At 43.3% G+C, this 26,374-nt stretch overlaps 1 protein-coding gene across 4 annotated transcripts in view; it reads right to left on the bottom strand.

Annotated features, from left to right (window-relative positions):
- Positions 1–26,374, bottom strand: part of LOC115103682 (potassium voltage-gated channel subfamily KQT member 5-like) — a 177,507-nt gene that overhangs the window by 35,925 nt on the left and 115,208 nt on the right. For all 4 annotated transcript variants that reach the window (XM_029624542.2, XM_029624541.2, XM_029624544.2 and 1 more), the window contains exons 2-3: positions 9,017–9,107; positions 5,672–5,798 (exon numbers count right to left, since the gene is read on the bottom strand). In XM_029624542.2, the coding sequence (XP_029480402.2) occupies positions 5,672–5,798; positions 9,017–9,107 (218 nt within the window). The remainder of the gene's footprint in view (positions 1–5,671; positions 5,799–9,016; positions 9,108–26,374) is intronic.

Genomic DNA, 26,374 nt, shown 5'->3' with positions numbered 1-26,374 from the left:
AGCCTTAACCGTCTCTATTCAGAGTATCTAGTTCAGCCTTACCGTCTCTATTCAGAACATCTAGTTCAGCCTTAACCTTCTCTATTCCGAATATCTAGTTCAGCCTTAACCTTCTCTATTCAGAGTATCTAGCTCAGCCTTAACCGTCTCTATTCAGAGTATCTAGTTCAGCCTTACCGTCTCTATTCAGAGTATCTAGTTCAGCCTTAACAGCCTCTATTCAGAACATCTAGTTCAGCCTTAACCGTCTCTATTCAGAACATCTAGTTCAGCCTTAACCGTCTCTATTCAGAATATCTAGTTCAACCTTAACCGTCTCTATTCAGAGTATCTAGCTCAGCCTTAACCTTCTCTATTCAGAATATCTAGTTCAGTCTTAACCGTCTCTATTCAGAATATCTAGTTCAGCCTTAACCTTCTCTATTCAGAATATCTAGTTCAGCCTTAACCTTCTCTATTCAGAATATCTAGTTCAGCCTTAACCTTCTCTATTCAGAACATCTAGTTCAGCCTTAACCGTCTCTATTCAGAACATCTAGTTCAACCTTAACCGTCTCCATTCAGAGTATCTAGTTCAGTTTCTGGCCTGTGTTCGGTTGTTTGTTGTCAGTCTGTCTGAATCTCTCTCTCTCTCTCTCTCTCTCTACATATATATATATATATATACTGTATACACACCACCGATCAAACACCTTCTTTTTAGAACACCTCAACATATATGGGGACTCATTTAAGACTGTTCAAATCAAATCAAATCAAATTGTATTTGTCACATACACATGGTTAGCAGATGTTAATGCGAGTGTAGCGAAATGCTTGTGCTTCTAGTTCCGACAATGCAGTGATAACCAACAAGTAATCTAACTAACAATTCCAAAACTACTGTCTTATACACAGTGTAAGGGGATAAAGAATATGTACATAAGGATATATGAATGAGTGATGGTACAGAGCAGCATACAGTAGATGGTATCGAGTACAGTATATACATATGAGATGAGTATGTAGACAAAGTAAACAAAGTGGCATAGTTAAAGTGGCTAGTGATACATGTATTACATAAGGATGCAGTCGATGATGTAGAGTACAGTATATACGTATGCATATGAGATGAATAATGTAGGGTAAGTAACATTATATAAGGTAGCATTGTTTAAAGTGGCTAGTGATATATTTACATCATTTCCCATCAATTCCCATTATTAAAGTGGCTGGAGTTGGGTCAGTGTCAATGACAGTGTGTTGGCAGCAGCCACTCAATGTTAGTGGTGGCTGTTTAACAGTCTGATGGCCTTGAGATAGAAGCTGTTTTTCAGTCTCTCGGTCCCAGCTTTGATGCACCTGTACTGACCTCGCCTTCTGGATGATAGCGGGGTGAACAGGCAGTGGTTCGGGTGGTTGATGTCCTTGATGATCTTTATGGCCTTCCTGTAAAATCGGGTGGTGTAGGTGTCCTGGAGGGCAGGTAGTTTGCCCCCGGTGATGCGTTGTGCAGACCTCACTACCCTCTGGAGAGCCTTACGGTTGAGGGCGGAGCAGTTGCCGTACCAGGCGGTGATACAGCCCGCCAGGATGCTCTCGATTGTGCATCTGTAGAAGTTTGTGAGTGCTTTTGGTGACAAGCCGAATTTCTTCAGCCTCCTGAGGTTGAAGAGGCGCTGCTGCGCCTTCTTCACGACGCTGTCAGTGTGAGTGGACCAATTCAGTTTGTCTGTGATGTGTATGCCGAGGAACTTAAAACTTGCTACCCTCTCCACTACTGTTCCATCGATGTGGATAGGGGGATGTTCCCTCTGCTGTTTCCTGAAGTCCACAATCATCTCCTTAGTTTTGTTGACGTTGAGTGTGAGGTTATTTTCCTGACACCACACTCCGAGGGCCCTCACCTCCTCCCTGTAGGCCGTCTCGTCGTTGTTGGTAATCAAGCCTACCACTGTTGTGTCGTCCGCAAACTTGATGATTGAGTTGGAGGCGTGCGTGGCCACGCAGTCGTGGGTGAACAGGGAGTACAGGAGAGGGCTCAGAACGCACCCTTGTGGGGCCCCCGTGTTGAGGATCAGCGGGGAGGAGATGTTGTTGCCTACCCTCACCACCTGGGGGCGGCCCGTCAGGAAGTCCAGTACCCAGTTGCACAGGGCGGGGTCGAGACCCAGGGTCTCGAGCTTGATGACGAGCTTGGAGGGTACTATGGTGTTGAATGCCGAGCTGTAGTCGATGAACAGCATTCTCACATAGGTATTCCTCTTGTCCAGGTGGGAATGCTGTTCATCGACTACAGCTCGGCATTCAACACCATAGTACCCTCCAAGCTCGTCATCAAGCTCGAGACCCTGGGTAAGACATTTAAACTGACTGTTGGAAAAGCATTCCATGTGAAGCTGGTTGAGAGAATGCCAAGAATGTCATTAAGGCAAAGGGTGGCTATTTGAAGAATCTCAAATATAAAATACAGTTGAAGTCAGAAGTTTACATACACTTAGGTTGGAGTCAATAAAACTCGTGTTTCAACCACTCCACAAATGTCTTGTTAACAAACTATAGTTTTGGCAAGTCGGTTAGGACATATTCATTGTGCATGACACAAGCACATTTAGCAACAATTTTTTACAAACAAATTATTTCAATTATATTTCACTGTATCATAATTCCAGTGGGTCAGAAGTTTACATGCACTAAGTTGACTGTGCCTTTAAACAGCTTGGGAAATTCCAGAAAAAGAGGTCATGGCTTTAGAAGCTTCTAATAGGCTAATTTACATAATTTGAGTCAATTGGAGGTGTACCTGTGGATGTATTTCAAGACCTACTGTCAAACTCAGTGCCTCTTTGCTTGATACCATGGGACAATCAAAAGAAATCAGCCAAAACAATTGTAGACCTCCGCAAGTCTGGTTCATCCTTGGGAGCAATTTCCATGGGACACCATGGGACCAAATAAACACCATGGGACCACGCAGCCGTCATACCGCTCAGGAAGGAGCCGCGTTCTGTCTCCGAGAGAAGAAAGTACTTTGGTGCGAAAAATGCAAATCAATCCCAGAACAACAGCAAAGGACCCTGTGAAGATGCTGGAGGAAACAGGAACAAAAGTATCTATATCCACAGTAAAACGAGTCCTATATGGACATAACCTGAAAGGCCGCTCAGCAAGGAAGAAGCCACTGCTCCAAAACCGTGATAAAAAAGCCAGACTACGCTTTGCAACTGCACATAGGGACAAAGATTGTACTTTTTGGAGAAATCTCCTCTGGTCTGATGAAAGAAAAATATAACTGTTTGGCCATAATGACCATCATTATGTTTGGAGGAAAAGGGGGGCAGGCTTGCAAGCCGAAGAACACCATCCCAACTGTGAAGCACGGGGGTGGCAGCATCATGCTGTGGGGGTGTTTTGCTGCAGGAGGGACTGGTGCACTTCACAAGATAAATGACATCATGAGGAAGGACAATTATGTGGATATATTGAAGCAACATCTCAAGACATCATTCAGGAAGTTAAAGCTTGGTCGCAAATGGGTCTCCAAATGGATAATGACCACAAGCATACTTCCAAAGTTGTGGAAAAATGGCTTAAGGACAAAGTCAAGGTATTGGAGTTGCCATCACAAAGCCCTGTCCTCAATCCTATAGAAAGTTTGTGGGCAGAACTGAAAAAGCATGTGTGAGCAAGGAGGCCTACAAACCTGACTCAGTTACACCAGCTCTGTCAGGAGGAATGGGCCAAAATTCACCCAACTTATTGTGGGAAGCTTGTGGAATGCTACCTGAAACGTTTGACCCAAGTTAAACAATTTCAAGGCAATGTCACCAAATACTAATTAAGTGTACGTAAACTTCTGACCCACTGGGAATGTGATGAAAGAAATAAAATCTGAAATAAATCACTCTCTCTGATATTATTCTGACATTTCACATTCTTAAAATAAAGTGGTGATCCTACCTGACCTAAGACAGGTACTTTTTACTAGGATTAAATGTCAGGAATTGTGAAAAACTGAGTTTAAATGTATTTGGCTAAGGTGTATGTAAACTTCGACTTCAACTGTAGCTTCTATGAATGTCTATGTATACTTATGTAAAGATGTCACATGCCTTCATATGAATGTTTATGAAATCTAATCTATACAATCGCCACCTCAAACTAAGTGTATTAATGTTTATGTACAGTATAGTTTGTGGGTGTACATATAACTTATGACAGTCTCAAATATATATCTTTTTTTGTTTCACACTTTTTTTGGTTACTACATGATTCCATATGTTATTTCATAGTTTTTATGTCTTCATTATTATTCTACAATGTAGAAAATAGTAAAAATAAAGAAGAAGTAGGTGTTCTAAAACTTTTGACCGGTAGTGTATATATCTGTATCCGTCTAATTTCTGTATCTCTCTCGCTTTCTATCTCTGTTTCCCTCTCCCTCTCTCTCATTCTCTTTATCGCTCTCTCCCGCTCTCTCTCATTAGCCAGCTCAGAGAGCATAATGACGCTAGCTCTGATGACGTAGTGTGACTGGTAAGCCTCTACTCTCCTTCTCTCTCACTCTCTCCCGCTCGCTCTCTCGACATGACATTAGCCAGCTCAGAGAGCATGATGACGCTAGCTCTGATGACGTAGTGTGACTGGTAAGCCTCTACTCTCCTTCTTTCTCACTCCCTCTCGCTCGCTCGCTCTCTCGACATGACATTAGCCAGCTCAGAGAGCATGATGACGCTAGCTCTGATGACGTAGCGTGACTGGTAAGCCTCTACTCTCCTTCTCTCTCACTCTCTCCCGCTCGCTCTCTCGACATGACATTAGCCAGCTCAGAGAGCATGATGACGCTAGCTCTGATGACGTAGCGTGACTGGTAAGCCTCTACTCTCCTTCTCTCTCACTCTCTCCCGCTCGCTCTCTCGACATGACATTAGCCAGCTCAGAGAGCATGATGACGCTAGCTCTGATGACGTAGCGTGACTGGTAAGCCTCTAGTCTCCCTCCCTGAAGTATGGCGGCCGTCTGAGAAGGGCAGATGAATATGTCTAAACACTGGAAAAAATTGAAGACGGTTAATGGAGAGGCCTGTTTACATAGTCAGTCGACCCTAAGTCCCCTGTTAAGAATCACAAGAGCCTCAAACACCCCAGCTAAAACATCAAGCCAGAGGACTACGGTCTACCGTGTGTGTGTGTGTGTGTGTGTGTGTGTGTGTGTGTGTGTGTGTGTGTGTATGTGTGTGTGTGTGTGTGTGTGTGTGTGTGTGTGTGTGTATGTGTATGTGTGTGTGTGTGTGTGTGTGTGTGTGTGTGTGTGTGTGTGTGTGTGTGTGTGTGTGTGTGTTCCTATGGTCAATTACACTGCATATCCTTTCACCCGTTAGGTCTCTTTGAACTCGGAAGTCACATTCCTATGGTAAAACTCCAGCAATTAGTGAATAGCCATATTGATTTGAAGTCAGGAAACTGACTTCTCGCTTTTAAGTAGGAAATAAAGTAACTGAGAGGTCATCAATTGTCATAAAAGAGGAAAAAGTCAATGATTTACCTGTAAAACTCTTTAACTTTAAAACACTTGTCATTACTGAACCATCAACTGAAGGTTGTAAACCTTTTCTCATCCCTTGAAAAAAAATTCACGAAGGGTTTATAAAGGGTTTATAAAGTGTTTATAACTCATCTAGTCTATAACTCACCTATGACACAGAAAGGCTTCCGGGCGAAACGGAGGCGACCCTGCCATCCTCTGTAGCGACAGCAGCAGCCGGCCGACCAGATCCTGATGATGTACTCCAGCCCAAACACCACGATCATCACAAACTCCTACAGGAAGTCAGGGGAAAGTGATACACAATGACTAAGCAATTGCTCTACAAATAGGTGTCACACTTGCTTCATCATTGTATTGAAAGTACGAGAAATGATTTATCATCCAATTTCCAACGTATCATAACATATTAAAGTGGCATGCTTTTTCTTGACATTGAAACAGATTCATGATTTGCATGAATGAACGAGGCCTTAAAGTGGTCTATTTCCTGTGAGCAGCATGTATATAATGTATATAATTCAGTGTCAACCTAAAATATGCTAATGCACCATTAGCATGCTAAATGTCAACACTGAGTCAACATAGTCAATTAGATCACTAGGCACAACATGAGCTAGCTAGCATTTGCTCCCAGTATATCATGATTCAAATTCAGCTGATGCTAATCCAAGATAATGTCCCTAGCAAGTCTGGTCTAAGAGGCATATGGATGCAACGAGATTTGTTATGAGCACGGACGCTGTTTCAAATCTCTAGTTTTCAGAGTAGCGACTGGGATGCAAATAGATATCTGCCCGTGTCTATGTCGTCAGTAGGCGGCCTAATCGTGTTGACACTGATTTCATTTGGAGAGGCTTATGTTATTGAGTGGAGACATCCAGTATGAATCCAATCAGGACAAAGGGATTCATCTTCTCCTCGGATAATCCGTGTATATCCCTCTTCCTATCTGTCATGGAGATACTTGCCTAGTACAGAAGGATGGACCGACGCTTTGACTGTCACTGGCCCACCCAGGCTACAAAATGACATATACCACTAATCCTAATTCCCCCCAGGGATTCATAGTCTTGTTGAATTGAGTTGAGCCTCAAAGGAAACAATATGAGTACATTTTTTAAACTTTTTTTTTTACACTATACTACCAACCTTATCTGTACTTTCCCCAGAGCAATGACAGACTCTCTATATCTTCAAATGTACTAGGGTGTTTGTTTGTCAGGGTCTGTTTCTGAAATCTCGTCTGGGTGGCTTTGAATCCAACCCCATGGCCTAGAATGTGATCTTTGATTATTTGAATGGGAGTTGTTGCTCTTTGTTAATGAACACAATTCACTTATCAACTGCTGGTGACATAATCACATGCACGGGCCCACAAACACACATAGGCACGCACACACACTCACAAAAAAACACACTCACACACGCACGCGCATACACAAATGCACGCACACACACACAAACACACTCACACTCACGCATGCACACGCACACATAACAACATCTCTCTTTTTGACCTTTATATCACTTCATTGGCTTATTATATAGCTTTAGTTTCATCTGCCTTCGCTCTCTCTCTCGCTCTGTCTCTCTCTCTCTCATCTTTCTCTAACCTCTCTCTCTCTCTCTCTCTCTCTCTCTCTCTCTCTCTCTCTCTCTCTCTCAATTCAATTCCATTCAATTTGCTTTATTGGCATGACGTAACAATGCACATATTGCCAAAGCTTACTTCTGATATTTACAATATGAAATTAATAAGAATCAAAATTGTCAACGGTAACAGTAACAAAAATAACCAAGGGTCAACATAACCATACATTGAACAATAACAATAGGCATACAGTAGAGGACATGTGCAGGTTGATTGGTCTGTCAGACACTGTCCCTTAACTTTTCGCAGGCAGCAATGTAGTGTGCTGCCAACCCACAGCTCTCTGCGTCCTCCCCCAACAGGATGGGTAGTCTACTCTAATCGGAGAGGTCTTTGAAACATCGAATAAGGGTTTGTTTTTTAATGGCGTAGAATGCCCTGCGTGCTTTCTCTCTCAGTTCATTCACTGCCTCATTACGGTGTCCAGTTGAGCTTATTTTTAAACCTAAGTAATTGTAGTGTGTGTCTCTCAATTCAATTCAATTCAATTCAAGGGCTTTATTGGCATGGGAAACATGTGTTAACATTGCCAAAGCAAGTGAGGTAGACAACATACAAAGTGAATATATATAAAGTGAAAAACAACAAAAATTAACAGTAAACATTACACATACAGAAGTTTCAAAACAGTAAAGACATTACAAATGTCATATTATATATATATATATACAATGTACAAATAGTTAAAGGACACAAGATAAAATGAATAAGCATAAATATGGGTTGTATTTACAATGGTGTTTGTTCTTCACTGGTTGCCCTTTTCTTGTGGCAACAGGTCACAAATATTGCTGCTGTGATGTTTCATCTGCCTTCGCTCTCTCTCTCTCTGTCTCTCTCTCTCTCTCTCTCTCTCTCTCTCTCTCTCTCTCTCTCTCTCTGGGACAATAGGGTCACCTACCATGCTAACTGGCTCCCTTAATGGAGTTAATTTCAATATCAATATATTTCAGCAACAATTTAAATGACTGTCAACATCAACAACAGGGCAATACAGAGACAATGATGTTGACCAATTGATGACCCTTTGGCGAATGTTTAACTCACTCTCCCTCGCAGCCCTCAAGTCTGCTGTATCAGTATGGTGCTGACTCATCGCAGGGTACGGTTATTGGATTGTGACCTGCTAGCAGCATTTCAATAATAGTACACTATCTAGAACTTTAAAGGTTTCTTCGGCTGCCCCTATAGAACCCTTTGAAGAACTATTTTTTGGTTGCAGGTAGAACCCTTTTGGGTGCCATGTAGAACCCTTTCCTCAGACGGTTCTACATGCAACCCAAAAGGGTTCTACCTGAAACCAAAAAAAAGGTTCTCCTGTGGGGACATCCGAAGAACCCTTCTTGGACCCTTTTTGTGTAGAAGAAGAAATCAATGTTGGCCCCGGATCAAATGACTAAACTCAATATGGAGACAACGCGTGAACCTTGGCCTGTATCGATTTCTCCTATAAGGACCACATACGTAGCAAGAGATCAGCATCAGTAGGGTTCTTAACGTGGTTATGTCCGTTTGAATCTGCTTTATTCACTATCAAATGACTACATGATGGGAAAACAGAGATGTGTTCCCAATTGATCAGATTGACTTACTGATACCAGAATGTATTCATATCCTCTTACCTAATTACGAATAGAAATCTATTTGTGCAAAGAGGAGTTTGATTGAAAGCTCAACACACTTCACCACTTCGTATTTGCCTGTTGTGAAGCGATAGGTGACACCGCTTTCTGCTATCCACAGTGTCACCTATCACTGCACTCATTGTAAACAGGCGCGCTGATGAACAGCTTCTGTGTCTGTGTCAGAACATATGCCTAGTTTCAACCAGTTCCTCACCAGGATGAGCAGACAGTCGGAAGAGAAGTCCTGGTGAGCCGGAATGGTGGAGAACACAGACAGGACCAAGCAACCAAAGACCAGGACGAACCTACAGGACAAAACAGAGAGAAATCATAAATACATTTATCCAGAGCCATATGAAACAGAAGACGAACATGGCAGTTTGGACAGGAAATGCCTTATCTCATTATTAATGCTAACGTGATTAGCTTGAAACAAGCGCCGTCACTGGACTGGACAAGCAGAAATATCCGACCCATATTCCCATGCTCCTTCCCCTATCGCTTTCTGCAAAGAACCACAGTCTTTGATAATCTCCCACCTTCATTATGATATGATATTTTATTTTTCCATGAAATAAATCTGAAATATGAGGTGGGCCAATGGCCTTCCAAGTAGCATCAATGGCAAAATGATGAGCATCGGATTTAGAGTTATAGATGTCTTTTGTGTTAAATGATGAGAGGACATCTGTGTTTGATCAGGATTGAGCTCCGTCTTAAGCTTGGCTGTGCCTATGGAGTTTGTGAGGGAAAGGCTAAGATAGGGCTTTGGATGCCAAATAACTTCTTCACTTTGTCTTTCTAGGATTATCATTGAAACTATAGTATCTTGATTTTCCTGCAAAGCAGGACTATTGAAACTAGTGGAAGTTGTTGCATTTCTGTATCTACTGGGCAAAAACTGAATCAATGTTGTTTCCACGTCCTTTCAACCCCAAAATTCAACGTGATGACGTTGAATCGACGTGGAAAACTGATTGGATTTGCAAAAAAAGTTGTCAATGTAACGGAATGTCGCCTATTTGAACCTATATCCAATTAGTTGACAAGTCAACAGAATTGAAATCAAAACTAGATGCTGAAAAGATGTCTGAGCCCAGTGGGGGGTGAGTCATAACAAAGACAAAGCACTGTTGACCCAACACCGCTGTAGGGGAGAGATTAGCCTAGCATGCTAATTGTCTAGGTTCTCCAGGATAACAACAGTGAGAATATGGTGTCTGGGCTATGAAGATAGAAACTGAACACTGAGTTTAGATAGAAGAGTCATTCCAGTGTGACGACAGCGGCATTCACAAAATGTAAACAATCAGAAACCATCCGAATAAGGTCGGCCAACATGTCACTTCGACTTCCTCTCATGTCCCCCTACCTCCCTTCTCTTCCTTCTCAGTCAATATTTGAGAGTGACATTCAGATATGTAAACAATCATCAAGAACCCCAATTAGGTCTTTGAAGATGTCACTATGGCACACAAGATGTCACTACAACTTCCTCTACTGTCCCCCCCCCCCGTCCAGCCACCACCCTTCTCTTCCCTCTCCCTTCTCCACAGCTGTAGCCTATGGAGTTTGGATGATGAGAGGCTAGAGGCTAGTAAGCCGTTCCCTGGTGCCTGTAGGCTAGGCCCTAAATCATCACTAAGATGAAGGAAGAGGAAGAACCTTTAAAAGTTGAAACGCATGGCCAAGCGGGTCCTGGGGGGTGACTTCCCGACTCTGAGCTTCTGAGCAGCGTCTGTGTGAAAAGGGTGGGCGTCCTGTGCGGGTCGCGATCCCCAGCCGACCTCTAGCTGACCGCTATAGGACTGTGCTGATGTGACCCCGGCCCCGATCTGACCTTTGACTCCAAGAGGGAGCCCAAACAGAGGTTACAGTTTTCCATAGCCCGAGGATGTGGTTATTTCGATTTGGTCATCGGCATCTGTCGTCCAATACGCTCTCCTCTTTCTGCAAGGAGTCAGGAAGTAGAAGGCTTTGTATGTAACCCAAGAGGTTATATAAAAAGTATTCCTTTTCAAGTTTGAGTAGTTCACGTTTGAGTGTTTTTACATTAAAAATGACATCCTATTGAATCAGTTTGAAGTTCGGGAAGTTGGAGTATTTAAAAGTTGAGTACTTTGGGAAGTTAATCAATTATGCATATGTCTGGACTGGTGAATGCGTGTGCTGACAAGTATCATGTAGCTGTCAACTGAAAGGACAGCTGGCCTCATAACTCTTCCTCCACTCTCTCTCTTGTCAAGATCTCTAAAGGAGGATTTCTGAGTGGCTGCTAAACAAGGTTTTCAGAGTGCCTCCTTATCTAACTATAGTAAACACCAATGTCTCTCTTGTCAAAACAAATAGAACCATTTCTGAAATATTGAATGAAAAACAATGAATTAGTTATGAAAAAACAGGCAAGGTTGTTTATCATTGAACGATCTTCCCTAATTACTTTGATGCCGCCTCCCTGTCCTCTCTGCAGGCCTCGGCTCCCTGGTGTCACATACTGTTGTAGCGGGCGGGGGTCCCAAATCGCACCCCATTCCCTACGTAGTATGGTGCACTAGATAGGGAATAGGGGGCCATTTGGGACACGGATATAGTATCTGGAGTCTGTCACAGCCCTCACAGCTCCAACAGAAGACAGAAAGGCCCTTAACCTTTTAAAGAGAGCCCCAGAGTAAATAAAGATTTGGGAGTGGACACACACACACACACACACACACACACACACACACACACAGAAGCCCATCATCACCGAGCAGTAGCAGGCAGTAAGTGCTTGTCCATTTTGTATAATTTAATTGATTTGTTTTGAAACAGAGTGCCAAGGAAATGACTAATGTCCGAGCACTGGGGTCTGTCGTACTGGCTACATTACACCCAATCATCCTCATTTTGAATTAGATTTGCAGCAAAAAGCAGATGTCTGCATTTGTTTGGCTCCCAATCAGTCGTGTTGTCAGGCTATCAGTGGATATCTGTGGTAACACGAAGGTCTGGTAGTGTTGTTTGTACGGATCGCAAACAACACTACCAGGAAAGTTGGCGTAGCAACCTTAGAAAAACATGGACACTGCAAATACTGCACGTTTGTATTGTATACGATTGTAAGGATTGGGTAGGCAGAGGTTGTGTCGTACAGTAACCTTGGGTGGCACTGCCTTGTTTCCAAACACCTCTCTTAGCATAGAGTGAGTAGAAAGTAGATGCTGTGTACAGTAGGGGAAAGAGGTCATAACCTTGGATTGCACTGTTGCCCTTCTGTTCTTCTTCTCTTAGCACAGGATAGGGTGAATAGCGCATGACTGTATACACTACTGCACATACTCAACGAGCAATGAAAAGGAAGCGAGACACAGGAAATATCACTGTATTCTATATCATTGTAAGGATTGGGCACTGGGGCAGGCAGAGTCAACCTTGGATGTCACTTTCTCTTTATCTCAAGTGTTTCTTCTCTCCATATCTCTCCTCTCAGTGAAGGGTAGAACAGGGTAAGATGAGTGTATGGGTGTATACAGTATGTGTAAGGACGGAGCAGGCAGGAGTTCACGTACAACCTTGGATGGGTCTTTGTCCTTTCGTTCAAGTCTTTATCTCGATCTCTCCTCGTTGTACAGGGCAGAGTGAATACCAGCGCCATGTATATACAGTAGGTAACAGTGGAGAATATTTATATATATGATATTTGTGTTGAGGACGTATTGCCTTGAGCGTCACACACTCTATTTATAGTCAATGAGGAAGAATTCTGAGAAATATGTCTCACATTTTCCCACAGGCTACAGTTCATTAGAGACAGACTGAAAGCTAATTACATTAAGACTATTTATTGCCGAATGTGTGTGTGTGTTTCAGTGTGTGTGTGTGTGTGTGTCATCATGACATGGATTCATATGCTATCAGTACAGCCAGCTCTCAAGGATATATGAGTGGCAGGTAGCCTAGTGGTTAACAGCCTTGGGCCAGTAACGGAAAGGTTGCTGGTTCGAATCCCTGAGCCGACTAGGTGAACAATCTGTCAATGTGCCCTTGAGCATGTCACTTAAGCCTAGTTGTTCTGAACGTCTGCTAAATGACAAAAACTTAAATAGAACTACCACTATGCTGTCCATGGTCCTGAAATGTGTGACCACCAAAATCATTCATGAGTTCTTATACTATGATCTATCTATATGTTCTGTTTTCAATGTGTGGCCATACATTCAAGGATAAAATAATATTTACTCATCACTGTCTCTGGCCTACAACTTAAAATCTCATTCTGACTGCCTAGATTCTCAACTGTCACTGGATGTATGTCTAGTAAGATGGATTGTCATTGGACAGTGCCAGCTAGGGTCAAAGTTCAAGGGTCATCCAGGTTAGGGTTCATATCTGGGCGGTTTGGTCACAAGACAGTCATCTCAGATAGCCTTGCCAGTGTAACAGAGGTATTATAAACACATTGGCTAACTTCTCACCTTCTCTTTGATATAAACCTGAGGCAGCCAAGAGAGGAAGCTCAAGTCATATTACTGTCAGTATCCTCCTTAACAGTTGTTAACAACTTTATGAGCAGACTAGGAGACTAGGAGTCGAAAGAGTAACCCAAAACCTAATGAAATCTATGTCTGTTCATAAAAATACTGGACACTTTTCCTGTGTGTGTGTGTGTGTGTGTGTGATCGCTCATAAAAGTGTAAGAGAGACAGAGGCAGTGTGCGTGTGTGTCATCTTGCCAAGTCTATATTAGCTAATACCACTGTTTATGTGCCTGGGAGCGTATCTAATGGACAGATCAAAACAGACATCTTATTATCTTAGAAACTACTTCATAACACTGACCACAGACCAGTGGTCTGTTTCATTTCCAACAGGAAGTTACTCTATTAGAAGAAATTAGCAATGGTGGAAATACGGTATTTGCCATCTTCATTGTAGTTGCAAAATATTATGATCATTGGCCTTACCATCGAGGGAATCTCTAGGCCTGGGTTGCGGTTAAGCAATTTGTGACGAAAATTAGTGGTAGAATTTGATTGCTTAATCATCATGACTATAATGTCAATCACCATTGGCTACATTCTGAAAGTCAGCATCATTTCATTGCCAATTAATTAATTTGCAGTATAATACTGTGCACATTCAAAGGTGAGCACTGAGAATACATCCATTATCTAGTGACTCTTCAGTCTCCTTGGATGACTTACTTAGTGTGGGTATTTCTTTTTATGGTCCTTGTAACCTAAAGGTTGTGACCTCCTGACCTCTGATCCACCCGTTGAGGTCCTGTGCCTCACATGCCTTTACACAGTCAGACGCCCAGTCATGTACTGTATGTCTCCTAGCATTCCTCAAATAGCACCCCTTACTGTGTTGGTCTATTCCAGAGATGACAGGGATTCTAAATGTACTCAGCACATTCCAATAGACATACATGGGGTGGGGCGTCATCGGTTTAAGATGCGTCATCCTACAGCATTCTATGGAGAGCACACAGCCGTATTCAGCATGGGAGAGATGCTCTGAGGCAGTTGCCTTGACAATTTAGTTCAATTGCTTGTTGTCAAAATGGTAAAGTTAGCTCAGTTGAACAACAAGTAAGAATATGGTATCGAATCCGTCAGAAACACATGGATGCATACACGTACACACACGTACACACACGTACACACACGTACACACACGTACACACACGTACACACACAGAGATAAGTGACAGTGATACTGCCAAGCCTGTCTACTGTCTTCTACACATACGAGTGTAGTAGAGACATTTCATGAACCACTGACAATTAGAGTGTGTGTGTGTTCTGTTGAATAGTGACAGTGAAAGACGTTAAGTGTATGTGAGTGTGTCAGTAGGAGCTGTGGTAGCTCTCCGTTGGTAAAGGGTAATGACTGTCTGTGTCAGTGAGGAGGATTGCAAACGGTAGACAGACAACACTACTACCACCACTACTGGAGTAAAGAGTAAAGACGACAGAGCAATTTCCATGATGCAGTCTGCTCTTTAAAGGTCCGGGCCAAGAGGCACTCTGGTACATCTCCAGAGTGTGTGTGTGTCGGGTGGGGCGGGGGGCGTGCGTGCGTGTGTATGTGAATGTGTGTGTGAGGTTGGCAACCAGCAGGGAGAAAATATTGTATCTCTTCCCATTACATTGATACAAGACGTCCTTCTCTTCAAAACCCCTAGAGAGAGAGCGGCTGAGTGGGTTAGAAGAGACTGGACATAGCGAACGCAATTAGCTAGCTAGAGTAGGCTAGCGTAGCGTAGCACTGGTTACTGTGATAGCACCACTGGAATACCATTTCATGCTAATTAACCCTCCTAACTTTAGCGGGTAGCGCTAAGTGACTGTGTTTTGCAGATGCAGAGCTCATGCTGAGCTAGCGTTTCACATTATGGACAAAATAAGGCTAAACACATTTGAAGAGAGAAAGAGAGAGGCAGAGAGAGAGAGAGAGAGAGAGAGAGAGAGAGAGAGAGAGAGAAACAGAGAGAAACAGGGAGAGAGAGGGAGAGAGAGAGAGAGAGAGAGAGAGAGAGAGAGAGAGACAGAGAGAGCGTGCATGTGTGTTTGGGGGCGGAGATACAGATAGAGACAGAGAGAGACAGAGAGAGAGAGAGACAGAGAGCGAGAGACATAGAGAGCGTGTGTGTGTGTGTGTGTGTGTGTGTGTGTGTACGTGCACGAGTGCATGGGAGAATGAAAAGGGCCAAGTTTATTAGTCCCCCAGACAATATTGTGAAGTAATATTGTGAAGTAATGAAAGAACATTTGTACGCTTTGAGGGTTTGGTATATTGTGATGGCTTTTTTATTATGTCCCACACGTCAATATAAACATTCAATTTCCACCAAATGGGAGTGAAAATGTGCTGATTTGTACTTCTCACACCCCTCGTAATTAGAGAGAGCGTGTCGGCTGTTCACAGAAGTAGCACGACAGAGGGGTGTGTTTTTGTGTGTGTGCTAGCGTGCATTTGTGTGTGGGTGTTCTGTTATGGTGAATGAGTTTACCCACGGTATACCAACAAACAGATGGAACATCTGCAGAGAGGGTGAGAAAGTGGTGGTACACATGAGGGCAAAGAGAAAAGAGAGACATCAGTTGGTATGCTAACAGTCTGTAATAGCTAACAGTTGGTAGGCTAACAGTCTGTAATAGCTAACAGTTGGTAGGCTAACAGTCTGTAATAGCTAACAGTTGGTAGGCTAACAGTCTGTAGTAGCTAACAGTTGGTAGGCTAACAGTCTGTAATAGCTAACAGTTGGTAGGCTAACAGTCAGTAATAGCTAATAGTTGGTATACTAAGTGTCAGTAATAGCCAACAGTTGGTATGCTAAGTGTCAGTAATAGCCAACAGTTGGTATGCTAAGTGTCAGTAATAGCCAACAGTTTGTATGCTAAGTGTCAGTAATAGCCAACAGTTGGTATGCTAAGTGTCAGTAATAGCCAACAGTTGGTATGCTAAGTGTCAGTAATAGCCAACAGTTGGTATGCTAAGTGTCAGTAATAGCCAACAGTTTGTATGCTAACAGTCAGTAATAGCCAAAGTTAAAATAGTGTTTGAAATGAATGAGAACAATTGTAATAGTTTCAAGTTTTAATGTCACATGCACAAGTACATTGAAATAGTTTCTTGAAACTCAAAATCCAACAATGCAATAATCAATAACACTGTATTACTAGAAAAAAAACACACGAGACATAAGAATATGAAATATATGAAATACACAATAAAGTAAGTAAGTAAGCATACTATATACAGTAAATATGTAAAATGTCAGTGTCGGGGTCAGGGGACTAGGCTAAATGTTTTAAGTGTAGAAACAGCTTGCATGTGAGTGGGTGTACGGGTGTGTAGAGTCAGTATAAATGCATGTACATATTATGTGTGAGTGAGACAATGATGGAGTGAGTGTGTGTGTGTGTGTTGGAGTGACAGTGTGTGTGAGTGTGTAGGGCCCTGAGAGTGTTGGAGTGACAATGTGTGTGAGTGTGTAGGGCCCTGAGAGTGTTGGAGTGACAGTGTGTGTGAGTGTGTAGGGCCCTGAGAGTGTTGGAGTGACAGTGTGTGTGAGTGTGTGGGGCCCTGAGAGTGTTGGAGTGACAGGGTGTGTGAGTGTGTAGGGCCCTGAGAGTGTTGGTGTGACAGTGTGTGTGAGTGTGTAGGGCCCTGAGAGTGTGTAGGGCCCTGAGAGTGTGCATAGAGACCTTGCGAATACTGAAATAAAAGGTCAATAAAGACACAAGGTCAACTCGGTCCGTGTAGCTATTTATCAAATGTATTGCGTGGTGACAGAAGCTGTTCAAGAGACTGTTGGTGTCAGACTTGTCGTGCGGCAGTCTATGACTTGGGTCGTGCCGTTGACCAAGTGTGTCTCCCAAATGGTACCCTATTCCCTATAGTGCACTACTTTTATCCAGAGCCCTATGGGCAGTGCACTCCCTAAATAATAGGGTGCCATTTGGATCACAGATCAAGTGCCCATGGTTGTAGAGGTTCTAGTTTTTTTAGAGACAGCGGTAGAAGCTGAAAAGACAAAGGCGTTTGTCACGTCACATGTCATTGTGACTGTGAGTGTGAGTGACGTTACATCATAGACAGTATCTGCTTCTAAAAAGAGTCTGTGATACACTCCTCATTACATTGATTGTAGCCCCATTACCTGTCACATTAGATCCCACCGCTGGTTTCCTATAGCCGCTAACAATCGTTCCTGAGCCCCACAGCTCTCAAGTCTTCTCAGGGATGTCTTCACTGGGTTCTAGTTCCCTAACCTCTGACTGAAAGTCTGACCGTTACTGTGAATCCTATAATAGAATATAGAGATATTATCTCTAGAGACAGGCAGGCAGGCCCCAGACAGGCCAGCGCAGACAGACCAGCGCAGACAGGCCAGAGTAGCCCATCGTGCTTCCTTCACTTGATCCACACTGTCACTAACCTATTGACCCGTCTGGTAACTAAACTAAGTTTGTGAAGACAGCTTTCCCTCGACGACGGCGGTCTCTTGCCATGTTTCTTGGTAACTGGATTGGCATCGTCATACGTGGCAGTCATGGCTCCACACCTGCGCCGTTTAGGCTATGTTTATGCTCCTGACTCCCTGTGTCGGCTGTAGATATCTGATTCCACGCTTCGAGACTGCTTCGATCATGTGGATTGGGATATGCTTCGCATTGTGTCCAACAACAACATTGACGAATACGCTGATTCGGTGAGCGAGTCCATTAGAAAGTGCATCGGCGATGTCGTACCCACAGCAACTATTAAAACATTCCCAAACCAGAAACCGTGGATTGATGGCAGCATTCGTGCGAAACTGAAAGCGCAAACCACTGCTTTTAATTAACCAGGGCAAGGTGACCGGAAACATGACCGAAAACAAACAGTGTAGCTATTCCCTCCGCATGTCAATCAAACAAGCTAAGCGTCAGTATAGAGACAAAGTAGAGTCGCAATTCAACCCCCCTATCCACATCGATGGGACAGTAGTGGAGAGGGTAGTAAGTTTTAAGTTCCTCGGCGTACACATCACGGACAAACTGAATTGGTCCACCCACACAGACAGCGTGGTGAAGAAGGTCCACCCACACAGACAGCGTGGTGAAGAAGGTCCACCCACACAGACAGCGTGGTGAAGAAGGTCCACCCACACAGACAGCGTGGTGAAGAAGGTCCACCCACACAGACAGCGTGGTGAAGAAGGTCCACCCACACAGACAGCGTGGTGAAGAAGGCGCAGCAGCGGCTCTTCAACCTCAGGAGGCTGAAGAAATTTGGCTTGTCACCAAAAGAACTCACAAACTTTTACAGATGCACAATCGAGAGCATCCTGTCAGTCTGTATCACCGCCTGGTACGGCAACTGCTCCGCCCACAACCATAACGCTCTCCAGAGGGTAGTGAGGTCTGCACAACGCATCACCGGGGGCAAACTACCTGCCCTCCAGGACACCTACACCACCATGTGACAACATGTGACACCATGTCCCAGGAAGGCCATAAAGATCATCAAGGACAACAACCACGCGAGCCACTGTCTGTTCACCCCGCTACCATCCAGAAGGCGAGGTCAGTACAGGTGCATCAAAGGGTGGACCGAGAGACTGAAAAACAGCTTCTGTCTCAAGGCCATCAGACTGTTAAACAGCCACCACTAACATTGAGTGGCTGCTGCCAACATACTGACTCAACTCCAGCCACTTCAATAATGGAAATTGATGTAAAAAATGTATCACTAGCCACTTTATATAATGTTTACATACCCTACATTACTCATCTCATATGTATATACTGTACTCTATACCATCTACTGGATCTTGCCATCTTTATGTAATACATGTATCGCTAGCCACTTTAAACTATGCCACTTTGTATGCCATACTGTACTCGATACCATCTACTGCATCTTGCCTATGCCGTTCTGTACCATCACTCATTCATATATCTTTATGTACATATTCTTTATCTCTTTACACTTGTGTTTAAGGTAGCAGTTGTGGAATTGTTAGGTTAGATTACTCGTTGGTTACTACTGCATTGTCGGAACTAGAAGCACAAGCATCTCGCTACACTCGCATTAAGATCTGCTAACCATGTGTATGTGACAAATACAATTTGATTTGATTTGATATGGATGCTGAGAAAAGCTGGACTGTTTTTAGAAGATCTTGGTGTTTTATCACCTCTTTCTTAGAAATATTGGCTTGTTGTGGTTGTTTGGCCTTTTCTACGTCTAGATGTTTTATCATATCTTTGCTGTGTGAATGACTGATCTTTGTTGCATCAGGTAACACTGTGAATGAATATTAATGCTCTGTCTTACCGCTGTGTCATAAGACATAGACACCTCCTAATGAAATCTCGACTTCCTGGTCTGACGGCCCTGTCACGAACCGGCTCAAAGCCCGTAACAAAGGGAGACAACGTGGAGATAATGAGTAGAAAGATATATATTTATTAACTAAAGCAAATAAATATAATATACAATGGTGTGTGTAATCAGTAATCAGTAGTGTAAGTGAGTGTTTTGCATGCGTGAATGTGATAATGCAGGGTGATGAAAGGTGCCAAAGCAAACAAACAAACAAACGGCCATCAAGAATCACAACACAATCTACAGAGGGTGTCTGCATGGAGAGAGTCTCCTCCATGAATGGGGAAGTGGTGTATTTATCCTGGGAGACACCGGGCCCAGGTGTTTCCCATGTAGCTGACGACCCTCCCAACTCCGCCCACCAGCATCCTAATAAGGAAATAACAGAGAGAATACGGCAGACAGAGTGGGAGGGTCGTCACATCCCCCCCCATAAAACCGGGGACCAACAAGGACCCCGGAACAAAATACCAGTCTCTAAGTTCCAAATTGACACAGTCCTCCATCCGAGGAAGAGGAAATTAATCTGGTTTTGTGACACGGTTTACCTTACGGTAGTCCGTACAAAAACGGTTTGTTCCATCCGGTTTACTGACCAAGATACAGGGAGAAGCCCAACTGGAGAAAGAAGGCTCTGCTATCTTACTCTCCAGCATGTACTTGACCTCAGCATCCAGACAACGTAGTTTCTCTGAAGAAACTCTATAGAAGCGCTGACGAATGGGGTCAGCACCTCCAATGTCAATATCATGTTCTATTAAGTTTGTACGTGTAGGTGTATCAGAAAACAAACCTGGAAATCTCTGAATCAGACCAACTATCTCTTTCCGCCCATCAACAGGTAGGTGAGTGAGAAGACTGTCTAAAATATCCAGTGTTTCTGAATTTTTCAATCTACCCTGCAATATACAATCGTCAGGACCAGGAACATCTTCCTCCTCATGCACAGATCTAGCACGACAAGAACCCAAGGAAACAACGGTATCAGCCAAAATAACAGGTTTACCGTCCTCTGTAGAATCCCACTGTTCAGTCTCAGAGGAACGTGCATAATAGGGTTTTAACAGATTTACATGGCACAGCTGGTGTGCTTTCCTCCGTTCTGGAGTGGCAACTAGATAATTTTGCTCAGTGCACTGGCGCACCACTGTATATGGACCTTGAAACTTGTCTTGAAAAGGAGAACCAACAATTGGCAGCAGAGCAAGAACCTGGTCACCTGGACTAAAGTGACGAGGCTCAGTTCGGCGATCAAATATGCCCTTCATCCTCTCCTGTGAAGATGATAACTTCTCTTTAGCCATTTCACAAGCGGCATACAGCCGTCGCCGGAAATCACACACATACGATAACAGGGACTGAGGAGGCTCGGGAGACTTCCAGTCATCCTGGAGAACAGATAAAAATCCACGCACCCTATGTCCAAACACAAGGTCATTTGGACTGAAACCTGTGCTCTCCTGTGAAACTTCCCTAGCAGCTAACAGTAACCAAGGCAACCCCTCCTCCCAATCCTTATCCATCTCAGTACAATAAGCTCTCAACAAAGACTTTAGTGTTTGATGGAAACGTTCCAGTGCTCCTTGACTTTGCGCGTGATAGGCGCTAGACAAATTGTGTTTAATATGGAGCTGTTGAAGAACCTGACCAAACAGATTAGAGGTAAAATTAGATCCTTGATCACTCTGAATGACCTTAGGGATTCCAAACAATGAGAGAAACTGAGTCAAAGCTTTTAACACCGATTTAGTCGTGATAGATCGGAGAGGATAGGCAGCAGGAAACCTAGTGGTCTGACACATCACAGTGAACAGGTAACTACTACCCTTTTTAGAACGAGGCAGAGGACCCACACAGTCAATAATCAGATACTCAAAAGGTTGGCTGAGTACAGGAATAGGAAACAATGGTACTGGTTTAATAGCTTGATTAGGCTTACCAGTTAATTGACAGGTGTGACAAGTTTTGATAAAATCAGAAACATCCCTCTTTAATCTAGGCCAAAAGAAATGTCTTAATATGCGATTGTAGGTTTTCCTCACCCCCATATGTCCAGCCACGTCGCTGTGAGAAGTTTCCAACACCAACTTACGAAGCTTAACTGGTACAACAACCTGACTAATTGCCTCCCCCAGAAAAACACTATCATGAGACACCCACTTTCTCATCAGGACATCCTCTTGGAGAAAATAGCCATGGGCGACATCTCCCAACTGTTCTATAGGCACAATTTGATCACGCAACTCTTCCAACGTGGGGTCATCCCGTTGCGCATTGATTAGATCTGAGCGGGTTACAGATAACGGGATAACAGGGAAAACAGTGACATACTTTGTATTATTATCATTAGTCGGTGCAGTGACCAGTTCGCCACGGCTCATAGAACGTGTCACTGCACACGCAGAGAACACCTCTGGGAAACTCTGTACACTCTCATCAGGAATCCCAACAAATGACGGCTTAGTGGAAACCACTAGAGATGGAAACACGACAGGCCATACACGCTCACCAGCCAAGTTATTCCCAAGGATAACATCGATACCCTCAATAGGCAACGAAGGACGCACACCCACAACAACTTTACCCTTCACCAGCCCACAATCCAACATCAGTTTATGCAATGGAACTGACAGAGTGTTCAAACCTATTCCCCTAATTAGAACACTATTCCCCGAATCAGTCTCAGCAGAAAAGGGTAACACAGACTCCAACACAAATGATTCAGAGGCACCTGTGTCTCTCAGGATCTTCACTGGCACTAGGTCTTTACTTCCTAACATAGACACAAAACCTTCTGTAATGAAAGGTAAATAGTCTGGATCAATATGGACTTTCACATTCTCCTGGGCCTGAGGAAATGAGTTATGAATGAACTGATGTGGAACAGGTGCAGCTAATGCAGTAGGCTTAGATTTAGCGTAAGCACCCTTGACCTGAGAAGTGGACATTCGTTTTTCCAATGCCCTGAACCTTGACAGTAGTGACACTCCTGCCCAAAGTCAGCTTTACCATGGGAGTCAGGTTCAACCCTAGTTGAATAGAACTCTGCCCGAGAACCAAAGTATCTCGGTGAGCGAAGCCCAAATCTATCCGAACGCCCCCACTCTTTCCGAATACGGGGTTCTGCAAAGACACTTTTGTGAGTCAACACATACTCGTCTGCCAAAACTGCAGCTTCAGCAACATTCTTTACTTTCTGTTCATTAATATACGTGGCAATACGATCAGGAATTGTGTCCTTAAATTGCTCTAACATAATCAGATCACACAGCCCTTGGAAAGTCACAACTGCAGAGGCGGAACACCAGCGATTAAACTGTAAAGACAACTGTCGCAAACTCAACATGAGTCTGGTTATCATCCCTTTTTAAAGTTCTAAATCGTTGGCGGTAAGCCTCAGGGACCAATTCATAAATCTGTAACACAGCTGTTTTAACTTTATCATAACTGGCACTATCGTGTACACTAAGAGCTGAATATGCTTCCTGCGCTTTACCAGTCAGCACACACTGCAACATTAAAGTGCGGTCAGAATCAGGCCAACTCCTAGCGTCAGCAACCCGCTCAAACAACGAAAAGAATGTCTCGGGGTCCCTTTCATTAAACCGAGGCAATAACCGTAAGTTCCCAACAATATCAAATGTCTCTGGGGCACGACCAAAAGCGGAACTACCCCTAGGTAAATCTGGGTCACCTTCCCAAAACAACCTCTCCCCTGAGATCTTTCCTTCCCTAACCAAATCTATACGTTCTTGTTGCAACTTGATTTTAGCACGCTCCATATCTTGTTTAAATGCCAATTCCTTTTCATATTTTACACGATCATGCTCTAGCTTCTCACGATCATGCTCCAGCTGTAACAAAAGCAGTTCTTTCTGCTGTTCAAAAAGAAGGCTACTAGGACTAACCGATGGAATGGCCATTGTAACGTTATGGGGAGACGACAAATCCTCAGCAGAGGCTGGCCCAGTGGTAACTTCTAGAATACCACTCTCCATCAGATTGGCCTTCAATATCAACCTAATAGAATTCTTTAGACGTTTATCACTAATCTCAACCTTGTAGTGTTCCGCGACCTTCAACAGCTGTTCTTTAGTACCTAAATCTAACAATTCCTCTGATGGAGAGCGAATGAACTTATCTACATAAGACGCCATAATCACACAAAAAAAAAAAAATTCTGGCTCTTCCCTTCTGCTGAGCACACCAGACCACAACCCGAGAATTATAATCACCCTGAGTACCACAGAAGAGAGATGGATACGGAGCTTCCCCAAAACCTACAATAACTCAACCCTAGTCTTCGTGCAGATTTGCGGTGGGAATTTACGCACTGTAGCCCGCTGGCAAGGAAATAGAACTCCCCAGCAAGCTGGAAAAATTCCACCAAGCCACGGATGTGCCCCCGAGACAACTGCTCAGTCCACAGACACCACACAAAAATAACAAACATTAACCATGCCCAACATATTCCAAAAAATGAAACACGTCGCTAAACCTATCAGGGGAAAAAGGCTATAGCTCCGGGTAGCAAGTTTCACTACCCTACCCAAATCTCCCACCGAGGTACACAGCAGACTACTCACCTCAGACTGATGTCCCAACAGAAAGTAGAACAAGAGTTCAGGCTAGGCAGGGCCTGGAAACTAACCATTATAGTCTCTCCAACACAGCACACAAACCAAACAACAAAAGGCAACCAATACTGGGCCTATCAAACTCAAACAAAATATGCAAACCAAACACGTACCTCCACGGTCTCCCAAACCAATAGTTCAAATATCCCGGACGAGCCCCCACTTGTCACGAACTGGCTCAAAGCCCGTAACAAAGGGAGACAACGTGGAGATAATGAGTAGAAAGATATATATTTATTAACTAAAGCAAATAAATATAATATACAATGGTGTGTGTAATCAGTAATCAGTAGTGTAAGTGAGTGTTTTGCATGCGTGAATGTGATAATGCAGGGTGATGAAAGGTGCCAAAGCAAACAAACAAACAAACAAACAAACAAACAAACAAACAAACAAACAAACAAACAAACAAACAAACAAACAAACAAACAAACAAACAAACAAACAAACAAACAAACAAACAAACAAACAAACAAACAAACAAACGGCCATCAAGAATCACAACACAATCTACAGAGGGTGTCTGCATGGAGAGAGTCTCCTCCATGAATGGGGAAGTGGTGTATTTATCCTGGGAGACACCGGGCCCAGGTGTTTCCCATGTAGCTGACGACCCTCCCAACTCCGCCCACCAGCATCCTAATAAGGAAATAACAGAGAGAATACGGCAGACAGAGTGGGAGGGTCGTCACAGCCCTTAGTCATATCGTCCGGAGGTCATTCACCATAACTCGTTGTTACAGTTTATGATTCACAAGGACAGGGGAGTCTGGTTAATAGAGTATATCTGTGTCACCTCTTCGCATCATTACTTTGTTATACTCTAAAGCAGGATGTGTCTACGGTACTGTACAGGCTGAAATCGGTCAATACTGAGACATTCTTTCTCTCTCTCTCTCTGTCTCTCTCTCTCTCTCTCTCTCTCTCTCTCTCTCTCTTCAATTCAATTCAATTTAAGGGCTTCATTGACATGGGAAACATGTTAACATTGCCAAAGCAAGTGAAGTAGATAAAAAAAAAAAAGTATGCATATAGTTAAAGAACAAAAGGGAAAATAAATTAAAATAAATATGGGTTTTATTCACAATGGTGTTTGTACTTCACTGGTTGCCCTTTTCTTGTGGCAAAAGGTCATGAATCTTTCTGCTGTGATTGCACACTGTGGTTTTTCACCCAATAGATATGGGAGTTTATCAAAATTGGGTTTGTTTTCAAATTCTTTTTGGATCTTTGTAAACAGAGGGAAATATTTGTCTCTAATATGGTCATACAAATGGTAGGAGGTTCCACTACTGATACCGAAACCAATAACCAATATTACAATTTTTAGCTGCCTTTTAAGCATTCTAATACAGTTAAATAGTTAACACACACACATGGACGTAGTGGTCTAAGGCACTGCATCTCAGTGCAAGTGGCATCACTACAGTCCCCGGTTCGAATCTAGGCTGTATTACATCTGGCCGTGATTGGGAGTTCCATAGGGCGGCGCACAATTGGCCCAGCGTCGTCCAGGTTTGGCCGGGGTAGGCCGTCATTGTAAATAAGAATTTGTTCTTAACAGACTTGCCTAGATAAATAAAGGTTACACACACCACACTGACCAAAAAGTTATTTTGTTGGAATTTACTTATGTCCCCATTACCAGTAAATCATAATCAAAACAAATTTCTTTCACTTACTTGCTGTGCTGTTTCGTTGTTCATTTGTTCAGTCGTTTCATTCTCAACCAGGATTTCTATTGGACGCCGTTTGGATCTTTGCATGTCAAAAAATATACACTGTTTGACGTGTCAAATAAGCTTGTTGACCACTGCACTGTGTACTCTCTTTTTAGGGCAAAATATCATTCTAGTTTGCTCAGTTTTTTTGATAATTCTTTCCAATGTGTCAAGTAATTTTCTTTTCTCATGATTTGGTTGGGTCTAATTGTGTTGCTGTCCTGGGGATCTGTTTGTGTTTGTGAACAGAGCCCCAGAACCAGCTTGTTTACCGGACTCTTCTCCAGGTTCATCTTTCTTTATCTGATGGCTTTGTTATGGAAGGTTTGGGAATGGCTTCCTTTTAGGTGG

Source organism: Oncorhynchus nerka, linkage group LG21 (genome assembly GCF_034236695.1).
Source record: "Oncorhynchus nerka isolate Pitt River linkage group LG21, Oner_Uvic_2.0, whole genome shotgun sequence".
NCBI classification, from domain to species: Eukaryota; Metazoa; Chordata; class Actinopteri; order Salmoniformes; family Salmonidae; genus Oncorhynchus; species Oncorhynchus nerka.
This window is presented reverse-complemented; position numbering and strand designations above follow the sequence as displayed.